The 19,909-nt window shown below is 36.2% G+C and overlaps 1 protein-coding gene across 1 annotated transcript in view; it reads left to right on the forward strand.

Moving 5' to 3' along the window:
• Positions 1–264: 264 nt before the first annotated feature.
• LOC118577971 (selection and upkeep of intraepithelial T-cells protein 2-like) overlaps positions 265–19,909 on the forward strand; it is a 76,732-nt gene continuing 57,087 nt past the window's right edge. The window contains exons 1-4 of the mRNA XM_036178596.1: positions 265–343; positions 6,791–7,138; positions 9,322–9,603; positions 13,497–13,604. Of these exons, the coding sequence (XP_036034489.1) occupies positions 268–343; positions 6,791–7,138; positions 9,322–9,603; positions 13,497–13,604 (814 nt within the window). The 5' untranslated portion in view covers positions 265–267. The remainder of the gene's footprint in view (positions 344–6,790; positions 7,139–9,321; positions 9,604–13,496; positions 13,605–19,909) is intronic.

The following is a 19,909-nucleotide window of genomic DNA, read 5'->3' on the forward strand; positions in this document are numbered from 1 at the left end:
TAATGTGGAAAAAAACATCTGAATGGATCTAGCCATTACATGAAATGTTCCTAAAACTGAACTGCCAGATTTAGCAAATACAACTATGAGATTGATAAATTTCATGAGGTAAATGACTGTAATAAAGTTATTCATTGATGGAAATTGAGTTCTAATGGTAACTGTGCTTAGAAGTCAATTTTGTAAAAAAGTATGGATGAATTTGATTTCTGCAACTAGTTGCTTGTGTTTTCACTAGTCAATAACTTGTGTCTCATTACAGGTGTCATGGGAGTTATGGGAGTACTTCTTGTCACACACTGCATTGTCTTGTACCTTCTTCAGATGGTAGCACTGAGTTCAGGTATGACTCCCAGTTGCCCTTAAGAGTCTTAGCAATGTCAAGTATGAATACAGGTTACTTGAAGACATCTAAAAGAAACATCTTAGACAGCAAATGATATGTAAGATGTAGAATATTGTATCAAAAACTCATTGTCCAGTGATAAAATCTCAATGATGCACATTTACTTGGTTTCCATACTGATTAGACTCATTCTTGGCACTGAAAGTTTCATTTGGCAATGAGAGATATCCAGTTGTGGCTTTGTCTCCCCCATTACTTGGTAATTTTATGTGAATTACCTTCATATATGTATGAAGCAATTTTAATATTCTACTACTGTATTTGGTTTCCATGTGACCCCTCAAATCAGCCTTAGTTTTAGCTGCTCCAGAGTGCCCTTTTCATTTCCCTTCTCCTTTTGATTTTCCCATTACATCCCCTGTCCATACATAGCTGCATAAAATATTTTCCCTTTAAAGGAGGTCCATAACTTTCCTAACACCTTACTCTATACCTAATCCTGTGGATATATTACTATAGCTTTTGTATTGAAGAAGTAAAAAGTAGCATCCCCATAAAAGTGAATACATACCATGCTTGTCTTCATGGGTCTGGATTACCTCACTCAGAATCATTTTTTCTAGCTCCATTCATTTCCCTGTGAATTTCATTTCATATTTTTAATGGCTGAGTAATAATATTCCATCCTATAGGTGTACAACGTTTTCTTTATCCATTCATTTATTGAAAAACATATAGGTTGTTTCTAATTTCTGAATATTACAAATAGAGCTACAATTAACATGATTGAACAAGTGTCTCTGAATTAGGACAAAGCATTCTTTGGGTATATGATCAAGAGTAGAATAGCTAGATCTTCAGGTAGACATATTCTCAGCTTCCAGAGAAACCACCACACTGGTTTCTTTCATGACTGTGTAATTTTGAACTCCCACTATCAATGGATGTTTGCACCTCTTACATCACATCCAAAATAGCATGAGCTTTCTTTTTTTATTGACAAATGTAATTGAAGGGTGTAAGATGAAATCTGAAAGTGGTTTTGATTTGCATTTCCCTGCTAAAAGGTGTAGAACATTTCTTTAAATGTTTCACAGCCATTTGAGTTTCCTCGTTGAGAATTCTTTGTTTGGACCTGTACTCCATTTTCAATTGGGTTATTTGTTTTCTTGATGTCTAGATTTTAAATTTTTTATATATTTTAAATATTAGCCCTCTACCAAATGTGTAATTGGTAAAAATCTTTGTTCAAATTATAGTGTTCTTTGTGTTGTAAAATCTTATCAGTTTTATGAGGTCCCATTTATTAATTGTTGTTCTTAATCCTTATGCTGAAGGTGTTTTGTTCTGAAGGTTTTCACCTGTGCTAATGAGTTCAAGATTATTCTTTACTTTCTCTTCTATCAGATTCAGTATATCTAGACTTATGTTGAGATCCTTGATTCATTTGGCGATAAGTTTTGAGTGATAAGTATGGATTTATTTATATTTCTTTACATGTAGCCATCCAGTTTGAATAGCATCATTTCTTAAAGATGTTCTTTTCTTCCAGTGTGTATTTATGATTCCTATATCAAAAAGTAGTTGTCCATAGTTGGGTGGACTACTTATGTTCGGGACTTCAAATTGATTTCAGTGATAAATGTGTCTGTATTTGTTCAGATACCATGCTGTTTTTATTACTGTAGCTCTGCAGTATATTTTGAGATGGAGAGTGGTGATGCCTCCAGCACTTCTTTTACTATACAAGAGTGCTTTAGCTATCCGGGGGTTTTGTATTTCCCTATATAGCTGAAAATTGTACTTTCAAAATCCATGTAGAAATATTTTGGAATTGTGTTTGGTATTTCATTGAATAGGTTGATTTTGTTAGGATGGCCATTTTACCATATTAATCCTATCGAACCATGAGCATGGGAGAGGTTTCCATCTTCTGATATCTTCTTCAGTGTCTTAAAATTGTTTTCTTTTTTTAATCATACTTTTACTTGCTTGGCTAGAGTTACCATGAGGTATTTTATATTATTTGAGGCTACCATGAAATGTGTTGTTTCCCCGATTTCTTTCTCAGTCCATTTGTATACAGGAAAGCTGCTAATTTTTGTGAGTTTACTTTATATCTGGCCACTTTACTGAAAGTATTTATCAGTTTTAGGGGATTCCTGGTTGTATATTTAGGCTTATTTATGTATACCACTATAATATCTGCAAAAAGTACTTTAATTTCTTTTATTCCTATTTGTATCTTTGCTGTGTATATTTTGTGCTTTGAATATAGTGTTCTGTGGGGAATTTCTTTGCTGGTCTGGTCTATCTGATGTTCTGTATGCTTCTTGTACTTTGTAAGGCATCTCTTTTTTTGAAACTAAGGAAATTTTCCTCTGTGATTTTGTTGAAAATATTTTCTGTGTCTTTGACCTGTGTTTCATCTCCTTCTTCAATTGGTAATCTTCATAGAATTGGGTTTTTTCATAACATTTCAAATTTCTTAGGTGTATTGTGTCTGAATTTTATTACAGAGTTTTATTTATTCTTAAGCTTTCAGGTGAAAAACAAAATAAAAATTTATTACATTTTACCTTTATATTGACAGATAAAATTGACTATCTTTCAAAAAAGTTTCTTTTTCTCTGAAGTGTTGATTTTGCTCTAAATCTTTAATTTCTTTTCATTGGTAGACACTTCTTTCTTGCTTTTTTTATTCATTTAATTTGTTCTTTGACAATTTTATACATGTCTATAATGAATTCTGGTTACCTAATCCCTCCTATTATCTCCTTCCTACACTGGTAAATTTTCCCACTTTCCCCCAGATTCCTTTACCATGTTGATTTTTTTTCTTGTTTTGTGACCTACTGAGTTTAATTAGGGCCATCTTTTTGGCCATGGGTATTAAAGTATCCACTGGAGCCTGGTAAGCTCATCAATGCGTTCACATCTGAAGATAATAATCTTTCTTCCACAAGAATCTTTCAATAGACAACAGTACAGTAGAGGTTGGGCAAAAGAGCTACATGAGGCCCTTCCATACCCATGACCCACAGTTGACAGTTCTTGTATAGGCACAGAGCAGGCAAACTTGGCCACTGTGTTTCTATGATTGCAATGACCAGGTTGAATCCAGACAATAACATTTTACTACTCTTCTCTTTGTCTTCTAGTTCTTACATTCTTTCAATCCTTTCTCTTACACATTATCTGAACTTAGAAATGTAGTGTAGATACACTGATTAATGCATTTCTCTAAGAAATAAAGAGGTCTGTTTAAGAATCAACTTGATACCACATCATCAATTTAGATAAACAACAGTGATACCACATCATCAATTTAGATAAACAACAGTCATAGGTTACCACTTAGGACATATGACATCCCCAATCATAACTATTTGACAAGATTTACAATAACATGTTTGAAATCCCTTCTTCAGAGCAGGAGTTGAATGCTAGAGATTAGTCTATTGTCCCTTAATAGTTATGCCACTATTACAGCAGTGGAAACATCTTGCCTGGTGTGTTGGTATTGTAATTCACAGATGGGTTATACCTCTCATACCTTTTTACCCCAAGGCAGCCATGGCTTTTTGACCAGATTTATAGTACCAGACATTGTATTCTCTCCTTTAGTACAGGCTTCAAATCCAATAAGGAAATGATGGTTATCCCCTTAAATAGTCCTGTCACTATTGCATAGGTAGGTACAGCTTGCTTATTGAGACATGCAGAGTCCACTGTTGGGTAAGTCCATTGATGACTTTTCTCCCTAATGACTTTCATAGAAATTCCATCACTGTGAAAGCTATCTAGCTGGGAGAAAGTTTCCAGGTCAGTTCCAGTTTGATTTCTCTTTGCTCTTCATTGAAGATGTTTTATTTTTCTAACAATAGATACTTACCATCTAGCTATTATAAAATATGATTACTTTAAATTTTAATAAACTTGGAGCTGGAAAGATGGTTCACCTATTAGAGTACATGCTGTTCTTCCAGAGGATTTGTTTCAATTCCAAGCACTACACATAACTCAAAACCATCTGTGATTTCACTTCCAGAAGAAGATCTGATTCTTTCACATGGCCTCTACTGGCACCAGGCACACCCATGATATATGTGTGTGTGTGTGTGTGTGTGTGTGTGTGTGTGTGTGTGTGTACAAGGTAAGGCCCCCAAGGGGAGTCTGCAGAGCCTGGTACATTCAGTAGAGGCAGGTCCAAGCCCCTCCCCCTGCCTCAAGGCTGTGTGCAGTGTCCAACCATAGGTAGTGGGCTCTAAAAAGCCAACTCACACACCAGAGATGGATCCTGATCCTACTGCCAGGAGGACCCTTAAGCAGATCAAGCTACATAACTGTCTCACTTATGCAAAGGGCCTAGTCCCAGTCCTGTGGAGTCTCCATGGCTGTTGGTCTAAAGTTCATGAGTTCCCACTAGTTTGGTTTGGTTGTCTCTGTAGGTTTCCCCATCATGGTCTTGATCTGCCTTGCTCATAGAATCCCTCTTCTCTCTCTTTGTCTGGACTCCTGGAACTCTACCTGGGGTTTGTCTGTGGATTTCTGTATCTGCTTCCATCAGTTACTGGATGAAGGCTCTGTGTTGATGGTTAGGGTATTCACCTATCTGATTACTGGGGTAAGCCAGTTCAGTCATCCTCTCCATTATTGCTAGTAGTCTAAGATGGGATCATCCTTGTGGATTCATGGGAACTTCTCTAGCACCCAGTTTCTCCCAATTCCCATGATGTCTCCCTCTATCATGGTATCTCTTTCATTGCTCTCCCACTCCATCCCTGTTCCAGCTTGACCATCCTGTTCTCTTATGTTCTTATCCTCCATCCTCTACTCTCCATTGTCCACCCATCATCCCCAGTTTTCTCATGGAGATCTCATCTATTTCCCCTTTCCTATCAGGTCATATTTCAAAAACATGTACTCCACAAAATTGGAAAATCTGAAAGAAATGGAAGTTTTTCTGGATAGGTACAACATACCAAAATTAAAGCAAGACCAGACAATTTAAATATACCTATAACCCCTAAGGAAATAGAAACATTCATTAAAATCTCGAAACCAATAAAGCCCTAAACTAGATGGTTTCAGTGCTGAATTCTACCAGAATTTCAAAGAAGAGCTAATTCCAATACTCTTCGAATTGTCCCACATAATAGAAACAGAATGAACAGCACCAGTACTTTTATTAATTAATAATATTTCATTGTGTGAATGTATCAGAGTTGGTTTCTTCACTCACTTGTTGAAAGAAATTTTGATTACTTTCAATTTTTAGAAACTGGGAATAAAAATGTTATTAACATTTGTGTACAAATTTCAGTGTTGTTTTGGACTACATCTAGAATCAGGCCTATGGAAACAAAGTATGGTAAGCCCACATTTAGCACTGATAGAGAGTGCTAAACAGTCTTCCATAGGGTCTGAATCATTCTGCATTTCTCCCAACAATACATACTAATCCTATTGTTCTCATCTTTTGCCTAATTTTGTGCTGCCAAAGTTTTGGATTTCAGCTATTCTAATAATAGGTTGATAGCTTATTGTTGTTTTAATTCAAAGTATTCTAATGAAACAATATTGAGCTAATTTTCATGTATTTACTGTAGAGCTCAGGCTATGCCCTGCTCCACTTTACATCTTCTGGAACAGTAGCTTTCAAGCTGAGTATTTCCCTGAGTGACTTCATTTCACAGTGCAGCAGTTTGTTACATTTTGAGTTCCCATGCTAAGTCAAAATAACTGTATACATTTGTAAAACCTCATCACCAACCCAGTTTGAATCTTGAGGAATAAAATTACAAATAACTTAATCAAACAAGCAAAGAAAATAAAACTAATGAAGTTATCAAAGTGGATGAGGAACACATGGGCATATCAAGCCTATATCATAAAACGCAGGCCTGTTATTGAACACATCAGATCAAAGGAGGTGGCAGCCTCCTCATCTGTATCACACAAAAGGTGGAGGATTTAACTTAAGCGGAAGCAGTGCCTGCCACACACTCATCTCCAGACCTTGTGACTGTATCACAAGACACATAGGCTGTAGATTGCCTACTGTCCCTGGAGCCTCAGTTCAGCAAAGTCTCAACTACATGACACAGCCTACTCATATTACCGTTTTCCCTGACCTAGTCTTGCATATTGCCTTGATTTGCTTTCAATCCAACCTTTCTTTGAAGTGGCTCAACACCTCCAGTAGATCCTCAAAATCTTCTCTAACAATTTGTAGTAACACTTTCTGCTTCTGTATCAATTTTGTAATTAGTAATTAAAATACCTTCAGGATAAACAAAGTGATCTTAAATCAAGTATGTGTGGATGCTTGAGGGGGCAGAAGATAGAACAGGGAAAAACAGAGAGAATGACTTTAATAAAATGTGTGAACATGTTTACAACTTCACACTCTTTTCTTTGGATTATTATTGTCCTTCACAGAACAATTCACAGTGACTGGCTTAGAGGGGCCAGTCTTGGCTCCATTGGGTGGAACCCTTGAACTCAGCTGTCAGTTGTCCCCACCACAACATGCACAGCACATGGAGATTCGCTGGTTCAGGAACCGCTATACGCAGCCAGTGCACCTGTACAGGGATGGTAAAGACCTGCATGGAGAAACTATCTCCAAGTATGTGGAGAGGACTGAACTCATCAAAGATGCCATTGGAAAAGGAAAAGTGACCCTCAGGATTTTTAAAGTGACAGTTGATGATGATGGGCCATACCACTGCTTCTTCAAAGATGGTGAATTCTATGAAGAGCACATTACTGAGGTCAAGGTCACAGGTAAGCATGGATTTCTCTGAGTCTGCTCTGTAACCATGATTCAAAGCCTATCTACAGCTGAGTGGTTGGAAAATTCTTACTGTTAAATTCTAATTGTATGGTTTGATTATCAAGCTGAATTCTATGCAGTTAGTTTTTTAATTAAATGTCATGAAGACCAAAAACGAAAATTGCTAGAGTACAGCAACTGGTTCCATCAGTTAATCCTTTCTTTTTATATCTACATTCACTGTTAGATTTCTAACATATCATTAGAGTTCTTTTAGGGTTTTTTGCTATGCTTTCAAATATTTCTGATAACACTATTGTAATTTTCCAAATGAACTAAATTTTAAAAATATGCTTCTTACTAGAAAGTTGGGTGGTTGGGAGGTGGAAAGCATATGGGAGGTGGGGGGAAGAAGATAAACATGATCAAAATATATTGAATGAAAGATTTTAATTTAAAAAGGAAAAACATTTTTCCTGATGACACTTATTTCCATTTCTCTCCAAAGCAAATCGGTGACTACTTAGTACCTGATTAATTTTCCTAAACCTTTTTCAAAAGATTTAATTATAATCATCATTATCCTGAGATATAATGCTATATATAAAGTATAGGTAACTATATGGCTTTTAATGTACTTTCTTCACTCAGGATGAAAAATAAGTGGAGGAAATGTAGAAGGTTTTAAGGAAAATGAACAAATCCATGAATGTGTGCACATACATGTAGGACTCTAGATCCAGATGAATTTTTATTGGATGTCATGTAACATTCAACTCTATAGTCTAGATCAGAGTTATACAATGTATCTCATTGCCATTTTTAGTAGTCGTATGGGGCAAACAGCTACTATGTTAGCACAGATATATAATATTTTTGTTATTACAGGGACATTTTATAAGACAGAGCACTTTTGGTACAAAGCTTTAAATCTGTATTCATTCTTTCTTTGCCTATCCATTAGACAGGTTTTATGTCTCAGAAAATACCCTGAAAGTTTCAGATATGCTCATTTTCTCTGTATATGAATTTCTGAACAGTCTTATTAAATAAGAAACACACAGCCAAATACAGGGGTGAAAGCCGTAGAGATCAGAGAAACAGTCAGAGTCACCAGCTAACCTTAGCTCACCACACTGCTGTAGCTTCCCAAGAGAACCAGCTTCTTCCGGTCTAACCTGCACTTTTATTGCCTTGCTGGTCTGCCTTCTAATTGGCTCTTAGCCCCGCCACCTCACTTCCTCATCACTGCTTGTCTGTACAGACCTCCAGGTCTCTACAGTTGGTACTGAGATTAAAGGCGTGTGTCACCATGCATGGCTGTGTCCTTGAACGCACAGAGACTCTGCCTGCAATGTGATCAGATTAAGGGCATGTGCTACCACTGCTTGACTTTTGTTTATGGCTGGCTATGTCCTCTCATCTCCAGGCAAACTTTATTTATTAACATACAAATAAAATATCAATACATTTTCTAAATTAATATTTACTTTTCATACTATTAATGTATTGCATGTTTCATAGAAACTTATTTTACAAAATTTCCTACTATGGAAATAGGCAAAGTTTCAACTAAAGTTCCACAGTTGTGTTTATAATGAAATTCATTTTTATAAATTAATTTATAGTGGATTACAAATAATTAGTGACAATGTTAATAGGAAAAGTTATAAATTCTATGAGGATCAAAATCTTGACTTCTGTTCATCATAATCCAAAGGCCTAGATTAATTGCTTAGACTTAGTAAGTAATCAAAAATTATTTTAAATAAATGAGTAAACAAGTGAAACAGGCATTTCCTCAGCTGACTTAGTTTGGACATATTGCTGACTGTGTATTATACCCTTTCCATCTGGCTCTTGCAATTTTCATGAGCTTTTTTTAAAGTTTTTGTTTTTGTTTGTTTGTTTTTTCAAGACAAGGTTTCCCTGTGTGACATTCCTGGCTGTCCTGGAACTAGCTCTGTAGACCAGGCTGTCCTCAAACTCACAGGGATCCACTTGCCTCCCAAATCTGGGATTAAAGGCCTGTGCCACCACAGTCCATCATCATGAGATTCTTCTTATGGCAACCTGAGTCCTGTAGAGTTTTGACTATTGTATCTTTTGAAACTGGAATTAAAACTGAAAGGGTTTTTACTTTTCCTTTGTTTCCTCTTCTAAAATATTGTTTGCCTCTGTTGTTTTCAACTAGCCACAAGCTCAGACGTACAGATTCTTATGCATCCCCCTAATACCAAAGGTGTGATGTTAGAGTGTCATGCAGGAGGTTTGTTTCCACTGCCTCATATGGAATGGAGAGACAGCAAAGGAGAGGTCATTCCAGCAACATCAAAATCCCATTCACAGGATAAAAACAAATTGTTCAACATGACAATATCCCTTCTTATCAAAACCAGCTCCCACAGGAATGTCACTTGCTATCTTCAAAACCATCTAACTCACCAAGAAGAGAGCATATGTATCACCCTATCAGGTAAAATGTCTGTTCGTTCTTCAGTAAAAGCCATTGTCACACATACTTATATATCACTTCTTCCTTAATTTGGTTCTCAAGGCCATACTTGGCCTTACTCACCAATTAGGTTGTTGTCTCTTACTTTCTTTGACTTTATTTTCTCAATTTATAGTCTTGATCATGGTAGTTTGTTTTTTTGTCACTGTGATAAAACATCATGTTCATTTAAAAAATGGAGTAGAGGAAGAGGCTATTTGGATTACACTTCTACATCTTAGTGTTTCATCAAGGAATCCCAAGCAGGAGCTTAAAGTAGGAACTTGGAAGCAGGAACTGAAGTAGAGAACACAGAGCAATACTGTTCACTGGCTTTCTCAGCTTTCTTTCTCACACCTCTCAGGAACACCTGCCAAGGATGGTACCATCCACCCCCAGGGGCCTGGGTCTACCATATCAGCCATCAATCAAGAAAATGTCACATACACACATGGCCTAAGTCTAATCAGAGGATGAAATTCCTTAATTGGGATTTCTCCTTCCCAGGTGACTCTAGTTTGTGTCAAGGCAACAAAAATTAACTGGCATATTGACATCCAAGCTTCTGAGGCACAGCTTTTGAGGCCTTACTCTCTTCTGACTTCCTTTTATCTCATGGCTTTAAGTAACACCAAAACTCTCACTCTTCCTTAAATTGTATCTACTTTCTCCTTCTGCATTCATCTGAAAATTTGTAATTCATCCCAAAATTCTAATAAATATTGTAAAATAAGCATATTAAGAACTAAACTCATGGTTACTCCAAAGCTTGCTTAATTTAGTGCTTTGAAGTAGCATTTTATATTTTCAGTTTCTTACAACCAAAACATTAAAATTACTCTTGACTTCATTTTCTTTTTTTTGGTTTCATTAATTTCTTTTTAAATTTTTTATTAAGAGATTTTCTATTCATTTTACATATCAACCTCAGATTATCCTGTTCTCCCTCCTCACACCCCCTAGGCTTTCCCCCCCACCCACCCCCATTCCCATCTCCTCCAAAGCAAGGTCTCCCATGGGGAATCAGCGGAGCCTGGTACATTCAGTTGAGGCAGGTCCAAGCCCCTCCTCCCTGCACCAAGGCTATGCAAAGGGACTTCGTTTTCTATCACATCCCCATATGCAGATAACTAATATAAAGTCTACCATGAAAATAACATCCAGAGCTGGGCGGTGGTGGCACATGCCTTTAATCTCAGCACTTGGGAGGCAGAGGCAGGAGGATCTCTGAGTTCAAGGCCAAGTGAGTTCCAGGAAAAATGTGCAAAAGCTACACCGAAAAACCCTGTCTCGAAAAACAAAAACAAAAGACAAAAAAATAACATCCAGAATCTCATTTGTTACTGGAGTCCCAAGCCATATGTCTGACTCAGGGCCCCAGAGTCTGATGGTTCCAATGATCCAGATTTAGTAAGGTATCCTAAAAATAAAACTAGGTGTAAAGCCTGATGATAAAACAAAAAAAGACAATTTACTTTCACTCTGGTTACACTGATAGAACAAGTCTAAGGAAGTCCTCACAGTGAGAATCTAGGCCATGAGATTACATGGACATGAATGAACAAAAGCTAGAGATGAGAGGTTTTGCACATCCCACTGAATCTTCTTCATGACAAGAATGTTCCCATACATCAAGGGGTTAGAAGTCATTCTCCATTCGGCATAATCCTGGAATCATGGAATTTAAGATAAACTTAGGAATCCAAAAAGTCAGAAAAGAATGAATCATGGCAACATAACAGCCAGGTTAATAATTGAATCCTCTTTCATCACATATCGCTACATTTTCACTGCCATAAGTCTGAATTATGGATTACGATTTAGAAATACCACACAAAAATGTTCCTGTTTCACATTTGGTTTATAATGGTATTTCCTGAACATAGGGATAGGATGAATTACTTAAAATATTGTCTGTGTTAAGTACTCTGAAATTGATCCCTATTTAGCTATAGTTAAACATTTTCCATTTTTTTTTTCAGTCAGCTATGCCCTGTTACCTTCATGGCCTCACCTCCTAATGTTCTCCTTCTCTACCTCATCTATTCATATATCTATGCAGATGAGCTCTGCCTTCAGATTTTTTCCTCTAGTTGTTTTCTCATCCATCATTATGTAAATTCAACTAACTTTCCTTATCTCCTTCAATTCCATGTTTAAATCTCTCTTTCTAATAAGTATTACCTTGACAGCCAATCTTTATCATACAACATGCCTATTTCCATGGACTTGGGTGTCCTTGTTTCCTTACCTTTGACATTTCTTCCTTTCTTATTAGTTCCCTTTTATCTATTGTGCAACTGCATTATTATGCTAATTCTCTATCCCTGTATCCTATCCTACAAAATAAATCCTTAGTGACTTTATATACTAACCTATCCAACTGCTTCAAATATTAGATGCCACATTGTAATTAAACAAACAAAATTGATACTTTAAAGGATTAACTAAAATCAAAAAATTGTGTTGTAAGCATGCATCAGTATTGTTAAATATCCATAAAATAAGCCAGATGGGGTCTAGAAGATACTTTTAAAAGATTAATGCCACTGATTTGGTAGAAATATGTGTGAGGTGTGTGTGCATGTGTGTGTCTTTATGTATGCATAGTATATATATATTTATATATGTATATAATATATGACACACATATATGTGTGTGTAAATGAGCAAAGGAAAAACTGAAAATTTTTTAACTTATTTACAACTTCATTAAGTAAAAACAGGTTTTTTGTTGTTGTTTTTCGAGACAGTTTCTCTGTGTAGTTTTGTGCCTTTTCTGGAACTTGCTTTGTAGACCAAGCTGGCCTCAAACTGACAGAGATCCACCTGCCTCTGTCTCCCAAGTGCTGGGATTAAAGGCATGTGCCACCACCGCCTGGCTAAAATGGGTATATTTTATGTTCTACTAGTTTCTTAGAGCACTGGTGAATGCTAAAAAACATGATGTAAAATAATTGTAATTAACACATATTTTGGAGAATGAGTTGCAGTTTTAGGAAATAGAAATATTTAGTCATATGTTCCATTCACAGAACATAAAAATTGAATCAAGTTTGATGACAAAGAAAATATCATAATCAAATTTAAGCATGCAGGAATTTGTTAATGACTGACTAGCAAGCTGGCTAAGTTCCATTTGGAGATGACTGGGTTATAAGGGATGAGAGTTTATCTGGAATAGAGACTAATTCCTGGGAATTATATGCATGAGAGTAACAGCTCAATGTAGGTTTATTCCACAATAAACAAACATTCAAAATAATGTAGGAGAATTATTGGTGGTCTCTAAATAGCCTCCTGCTAGACATAATGACTTGCTTTAGATGGTGTGGAATTTTCATCTGGGAAAAAAAGATGTGAAAATTCATATGAATAAGAGCAAAGAAACACTTGTACAAACTTAAGCCACTAGATACATTCAGGAACAGTAGTACCAGATCCAATGAGTGCACTGAATAGAAGAGGTCACATATAATGGTACATCAGACATGAGTACAGCAACACTTGGTTGCACTGACTTTGTAATTCTCCTTGGAAGCCTATATCTGAGCATTGGGGGAAGATTTAGCTCTGTTTCTTCCTTTTCACCCAGGAGAATTATGAGGCAGGATGGATGGGAAGAAATGAGAGAAGTAGCCTCCACATAACTTTTTATCAGCCTCACTCTAAATCTTATCTGGCTTATTTTTACTCTGGATATGGCCTGCTTTTCACTCAGCCCATCACTACTGCCTCTCCACCCTTACCTAGACCTAATATTCCAGGGTGGTAGACTCTTAAATTCTAACAAGTTTCAGATGAGTCACCATTCCTAAGTAAATATATCTGAACCAAGTTTTCTCAATGCTTACATTTGTGACTCACTGTTTCAGGTGAACTGTTTTCATGGAAAATTGTTTGGATAGCAATTCTGAGTACATTATTGTCTGTGCTAATAGCCTTCCTCATGATTTCCTGTATTCAGCAACATGTCATACATGGTAAGTAGATTTGAGTGGTGGGGAGCACAAGTGGGAGATTGTCAAGGAGGTAATGCTATCCAGTAACTGCATGCCAAGACAGTCTGCCCAGGAAGTCCTAAACTTGGGTGACATGTTACATAAGATGTTATCAACTTTTGGTCCTACATTCTCTGTTTTCGCTAATAAGTTTCTCAGAATAATGGTTACAAAAGCTGGTGCAGCCTTTATTTTAACCAATTTAAACCCCTTTTACCTATGATGACTGACATCAAAGTTGATCAGAGAGCTGTAAAGATGTAACATCTGAATGTCATCACACATGCTGAAGTGAGACATTCAGTAGTATACCTACTTTGATTATTGGGACTTGTAGCAGGAATCTTAAAAAGTTCTTATTAATAAAGCCAAACCCAAGCCAGGTATTGGGGTGAATGCTGGAAGATCAGAGAAGCAGAACAAGCCACAGCTTCCTCACCTTGCCAGTACCTCAGCTGATCCTGTTTCCTCAGACTGGAGGCATCTGAGTCCTCATCTCCAAATGGATCTCAGCTGAACTGCTGCTAAAAGCCTAAAATCTTAACCAGCCAAATGCTTCTAGTTTCTGATCTTCATGCCTTATATACCTTTCTGCTTTCTACCATCACTCCCTGGGATTAAAGGCTCACTTTCTGGGATTAAAGTTGTGAGTCACCATGCTTGGCTGTATCCTTGAATACACTGAGATCCAGGTAGATCTCTGCCTCTGGAAAGCTAGGATTAAAGGCATGTGCTACCAGTGCTTATCCTCTATGTTTAATATTATGGCTGTTCTGTTCTGTGACCCCAGATAAGTTTATTAGCATGCACAATATTGTGGGGAATGCAATACCACCACAGGACTCAAGTAAATAGTGGCTTACTTGTGATACTGTAAGTAATCCCAAATAAATGCATTGGGTCACTAATCACTTGTGTGGAATCTTCATTCTGTCATGAGTGCTCTATTGGAGTGAATAAACTTTTGTTTTTGTCTACCCAGAAAAAGTTAGGGAGGAGTCATTTCCAAGCATACTCAGTATGCACATTGAGACTGATCAACATGATGATGATCAATCTGAAGGTAAGGCATCTGTGTAGGTCAATGTCAATATCAATATATTTTCCATGTGATATGGGATGATGACTTTCTTTCCTGTAGTGACAGTTGAATTCTCATTGTGATGTATTATAACTCATGAAACTAAGACTGAGATATCTGAGAGTAGAGCATCCATTGGGAAGGATGTTCTTAGTGTGGACATCTTCCTTTCTATAGTATGGCATCAGGTGGAATGCTTCATTGATGAATGGGAACTGCTTCATGTGAATATGAGATACACCTGAAATGCCTGGTGGACTGTATATTGCAATCTCTGAAAGTAACTCATATTACAGAAGATCATAAAAAAGCTCTGTCAGCAGTTACATGCTTTTGTTGTGGCTGATAAGGCATAAAATGGAGGCTCATCTGTCTGCTCATGAAGAAATTTCCCACATGAGTGAGGGATGATTATATACAAGACATACATATATTTCTTTCTTCCACATTAGTCTCAGATTTATCAAGAAAGGATAGACAAAGGAAGGATGAGAATATGTCAACTTGCCATTTTCCACAGCTGGAAATGGGAGGGACAAGTTAGATCTTTGCTATGGAGATGTCCATGGGAACAAAATGATTTAGATTCTACTACAAAAATCAAATAACATGGAAGAAAAACATGATAAGATACTGATAGAAAATCAAGTATGTATGTAATCATATGTAACACTGATATCCATCAAGTCTGATTTTTTAATATCAGGAAACAAAAAGCAAGGAAATTATGTTTAGGGAACACTCTCCATCTGAGACGCTTAAAATTGAGAGGATTTAAAACAAGATATGAGTTTCTCAGAACCTAGACTGTGATGCTGTGGGACATAAGATCAGATGGGACCAATATGAGTATCCCAAAATAGGAGAAACAGTAAAGTATCTATCCATCCTGTGAAACCTGAAGTAATAAAATGATTAAAGTTTAGATGAACTGACTTAAAAGAGACAAAAGCATCTTATAGACCTCACAGACCACAGAGGCTTTTTCTACTGCTGCTTGTTGAACCAAAACTAGATGATAAGTACCTACTGCTAAAGACACTGTACCCTTTGGCTACAGAACATAAAAATCAGGATAGGATAAAGATGGAAACTTACTCCCTGACTGCTGGTTTTCATAGTGTCAGTTGATGCAATGTGGAGTACTATTGTTTTCATGAACAGTTGTGGAGCACCCATCAAATTTCATTCTAAACCCAAGTGTTTCTACCCATAAAATACCTCTGCTATTAGAATGTAGAGGAAAATTACTCTTTTGCAATATCTGTGGACACTAGAAATAGCCAAGATCCTGGATATTAGTGACTCTTGTTATAACATAATGACTTAAATTTCAGCCATAATAAAAAAAAAATAATTGGAATCAACTCAATTCTTTCCAAAATTCAGAAAATGTCATGACTGAATCAAAAGCATATAAGATATGGAGGAAGGGGTAGAATGTTGTGTAGTTCTGACCTTTAACTAGAAACGTTACTTCTGGGAAGGAAGATTCACAACACTTAGGAAGCTAAGGAAACCTAAAAGAATCAAGCAGCTCACACAACTTACAAATCTCATGATTCTCATCCTCATTATTGCTTACAAAAACAGTAAGTACATTGTGGAGAGAAGATCTTACCAGTGGAAGTCACTTAAAATTTGAGCATACAACTCCAGGGAAGCAATATCCATAACTGACCAAATGGTGTATCATATTAAGCATGATCCCTTAGTTATACAGTTACCCTTGAGATACCTATGTTCCTTCAAGTAACCACAGGAAACTCATTGGTCCACCAAACTGGACTTGGTTGGAATACTTTCATTGTTATGTTGTTGATGTCATATCTGAGATTGTTTTGGATTCACATCTCCCATGACAAATCATACAGAAATGTACCTGAGAAATCAAAAATTTGAACTTTGATATGCCCCAGAATTTTTAGCACTGAGTATATACTCACATAGACTCCAATCACTATAGAATTGAGATAATTAAACATCTCAATTTATTGGAAAACTACTCACAATAGCCAAGTATGAAAGCAGTTTCAAGGTCTGTGAACAGAGGAGTATATAAAAATATATGAGACTGATATTCACACAGGGTGGACTTTAATTCTGATACACAAAATAGAGTTGTCATTTGTTGGACATGCAGTGAATGCACAAGAAAATTGAAATTATACCTGATATACTCAGAAGTATAGATTCACAAATTTCCTCATTTGGATATTGTAGAGTTAAATAGATACAAGAAATATTTTAAATATATATGATAATGCAACATTAGTAGCTTTGCTGTGCCCCATAATGGGATGTGATCTCTGTGAGATAGAAGAGGCTATTCATTGAAACCCATTGGTTCATTAATCACTTATGTGGAATCTTCATTCAGTCATGAGTGCTCTACTGAAGTGAATAAATTTTGTTTTTGTCTACCCAGAAAAAGTTAGGGAGGAGTCATTTCCAAGCATATCCAGTATGCACACTGAGTCTGATCAACATGATGCTAATCAATCTGAAGGTAAGTCATTAGGTCAATCTCAATATCAATATATTTTTCCATGTGATATGGGAAGATGACTTTCTTTCCTGTAGTGACAGTTGAATTCTCACTGTGATGTATTAGAAATCATGAAACTAAGACTGAGATATCTGAGAGTAGAGCATCCATTGGGAAGGATGTTCTTAGTGTGGACATCTTCCTTTATATAGTATGACATCAGGTCAAATGCCTCATTGATGAATGGGATCTGTTTCATGTGAGTGTGGAGATACCGCCAAAATGCTTGGGGACAGTATATTGTAGTCTCTTAAAGGAACTCATATTATGAAGGTCATAAGAAAGCTCTGTTAGCAGTTATATGCCTTTGCTGTGGCTTCTAAGGCATGAAATGATGGTGCATATGTCTGTTCAAAAAGTAATTTTATAAAGTAGTGAGGGGTGATTATATGAAAGACATAAATATATATCTATCTTCCACATGAGTCTCAGATTTGTCAGTAATAGAGAAAAAAGGGAGGATGAGAAGAAATAAGCTTGCCAGTTTCCAAGAGTGAATAGGAGAGGGTTAGATCTCAGCTATACAGCTCTGGAACAAAATAACTTAGATTCTACTTTAAAAAATTCAAATGATATGGAGGAAGAACATGATGTGATAGTAATAGAATATCAAGTATGTAATAATCATATATAATACTGATATCCATTAATTTGATTTTTTAATATTAGGTAGGCAAAAGCAATAAAAATTTAATATTTAGGGAATACTTTGCATCTGATATGCTTAAAATTGAGAAGATTTAAAACAATAAATGAGTTTCTCAAACCAAGATCATGATGCTATGAAACATTATCAGATGGGACAAATATGGGCATCCAAGAATAGGAGAAACAGTAAAGTAAACATCCTTCCTGTATAACTAGAGGCAATACAAATATTCAGTCTGAAAGAACTTACTTAAAGGACACACAAGTGTCTTATAGTCCTCAAAGTAAACAAAAGCTATTTCTATTGTTATTGACTGTGCCACACATTGGCTGCAAAACAAAAATCAGGATAGGACAGAGATGGAAGCTCAATTCCTGACTTCTGGCTTTCATAGTTTCAGCTGATGCTCTGTGGACTACTATTGTTTTCATGAACACTTGTGGAGTGCCCACCAAATTGCATTAGCCCAAGTGTTTCTACCCATAAGGTACTTCTGCTATTAGTGATTAACTAAAATTAATCTTTGCAATATCTATGAAATCTTGCAACTAGCCAAGGTCCGGGGAATCAGTAACTTTTTTATAACATAGTGATGTGAATTTTAATAAAAAATTAATTGGCATCAACACAATTCCCTCCAAAATACAGAAAATGTCATGACTGGATCAAAAGCATAAAAGGTCTGCAGGAAGGGGAAAATGTTGTGTAGTTCTAAACTTTAACTAGAGACATTTCTTCTGGAGAAGGAAGGAAGATTCACAAAGCTTAAGAAGCTAAAGAAACCTAAAAGGATCACAAAGTTCACACAACTTACAAATCTCATGATTCTCATCCTCATTATTGCTTACAAAATCAGTAAGCAAATTGTGGAGAGAAGATCTCTCCAGTGTAAAGCACTTATAAAGTGAGCACAGTGATCCAGAAAAGCATTATTTATAACTCACCAAATGGTGTGTTGTACTAAGGAAGATCCTTTAGTTATACAGTTACATCTGAGATCACTATGTTCCTATAAATAATCCCAGGAATCCGATTGGTCCACCAAACTAGACCTGGTTGGAATTCTTTCTGTTTTGTTGTAGATGTCATATCTGAGATTGCGTTGGATTCACATCTCTCATGACAAATAATACAGAAAAGTACCACACAAACCTAAACTTTGAACTGTGATATGCTCCAGAATTTCCAGCACTGAGTGTTTATTCACATATACTCCAAGTCACCATAGAACTAAGATAATTATACATCTCAATTTATTGAAGTACTACTCACAATAGCAAAGTATGAAAGCATGTTCATTGTCTGTGAGCAGAGGAGTATATAAAAACTTATGAGACTGGATATTTATGTATTTTGGAGTTTTATTTTGTTATCCAAAACAGAATTATCATTTGTATGACATGTAGTGAATGCACCAGGAAATTGATATTATAAGTGATCAGGAATACAGATATCACATATTTCTTTATTTCTGTGGATTGTACAGTTAAATAGATACAAGAAACATCTTAAATATGAATGATAGTGGAACATTAGTGCTTTTGCTATGCTCCATAGTGGGATGTAATCTCTGTGAGGAGGCTACTCATTGAAACTCATTGGTTCACTAATCACTTATGTGGAATCTTCATTCTGTCATGAATGCTCTATTGAAATGAATAAACTTTTGTTTTTGTCTACCCAGAAAAAGTGACAGAGAAGTTGATTCCAAACAGTTTCAGAATGCACATTGAGTGTAATATGTGTGCTCTTGATCAATCTGAAGGTAAGCATCTGTGTAGGTCAATATCAATATCAACAACTTTTCCCATGTGATATGGGATGATGACTTTCTTTCCTGTAGTGACAGTTGAATTTTCACTGTGATGTATTATAAATCATGAAACTAAGACTGAGATATCTGAGAGTAGAGCATCCATTGGGAAGGATGTTTTTAGTGTGGACATCTTCCTTTCTATAGTATGGCATCAGGTAGAATGCATCCTTGATGAATGGAATCTGCCTCATGT

The sequence above is a fragment of the Onychomys torridus genome, chromosome 2, assembly GCF_903995425.1.
Source record: "Onychomys torridus chromosome 2, mOncTor1.1, whole genome shotgun sequence".
NCBI classification, from domain to species: Eukaryota; Metazoa; Chordata; class Mammalia; order Rodentia; family Cricetidae; genus Onychomys; species Onychomys torridus.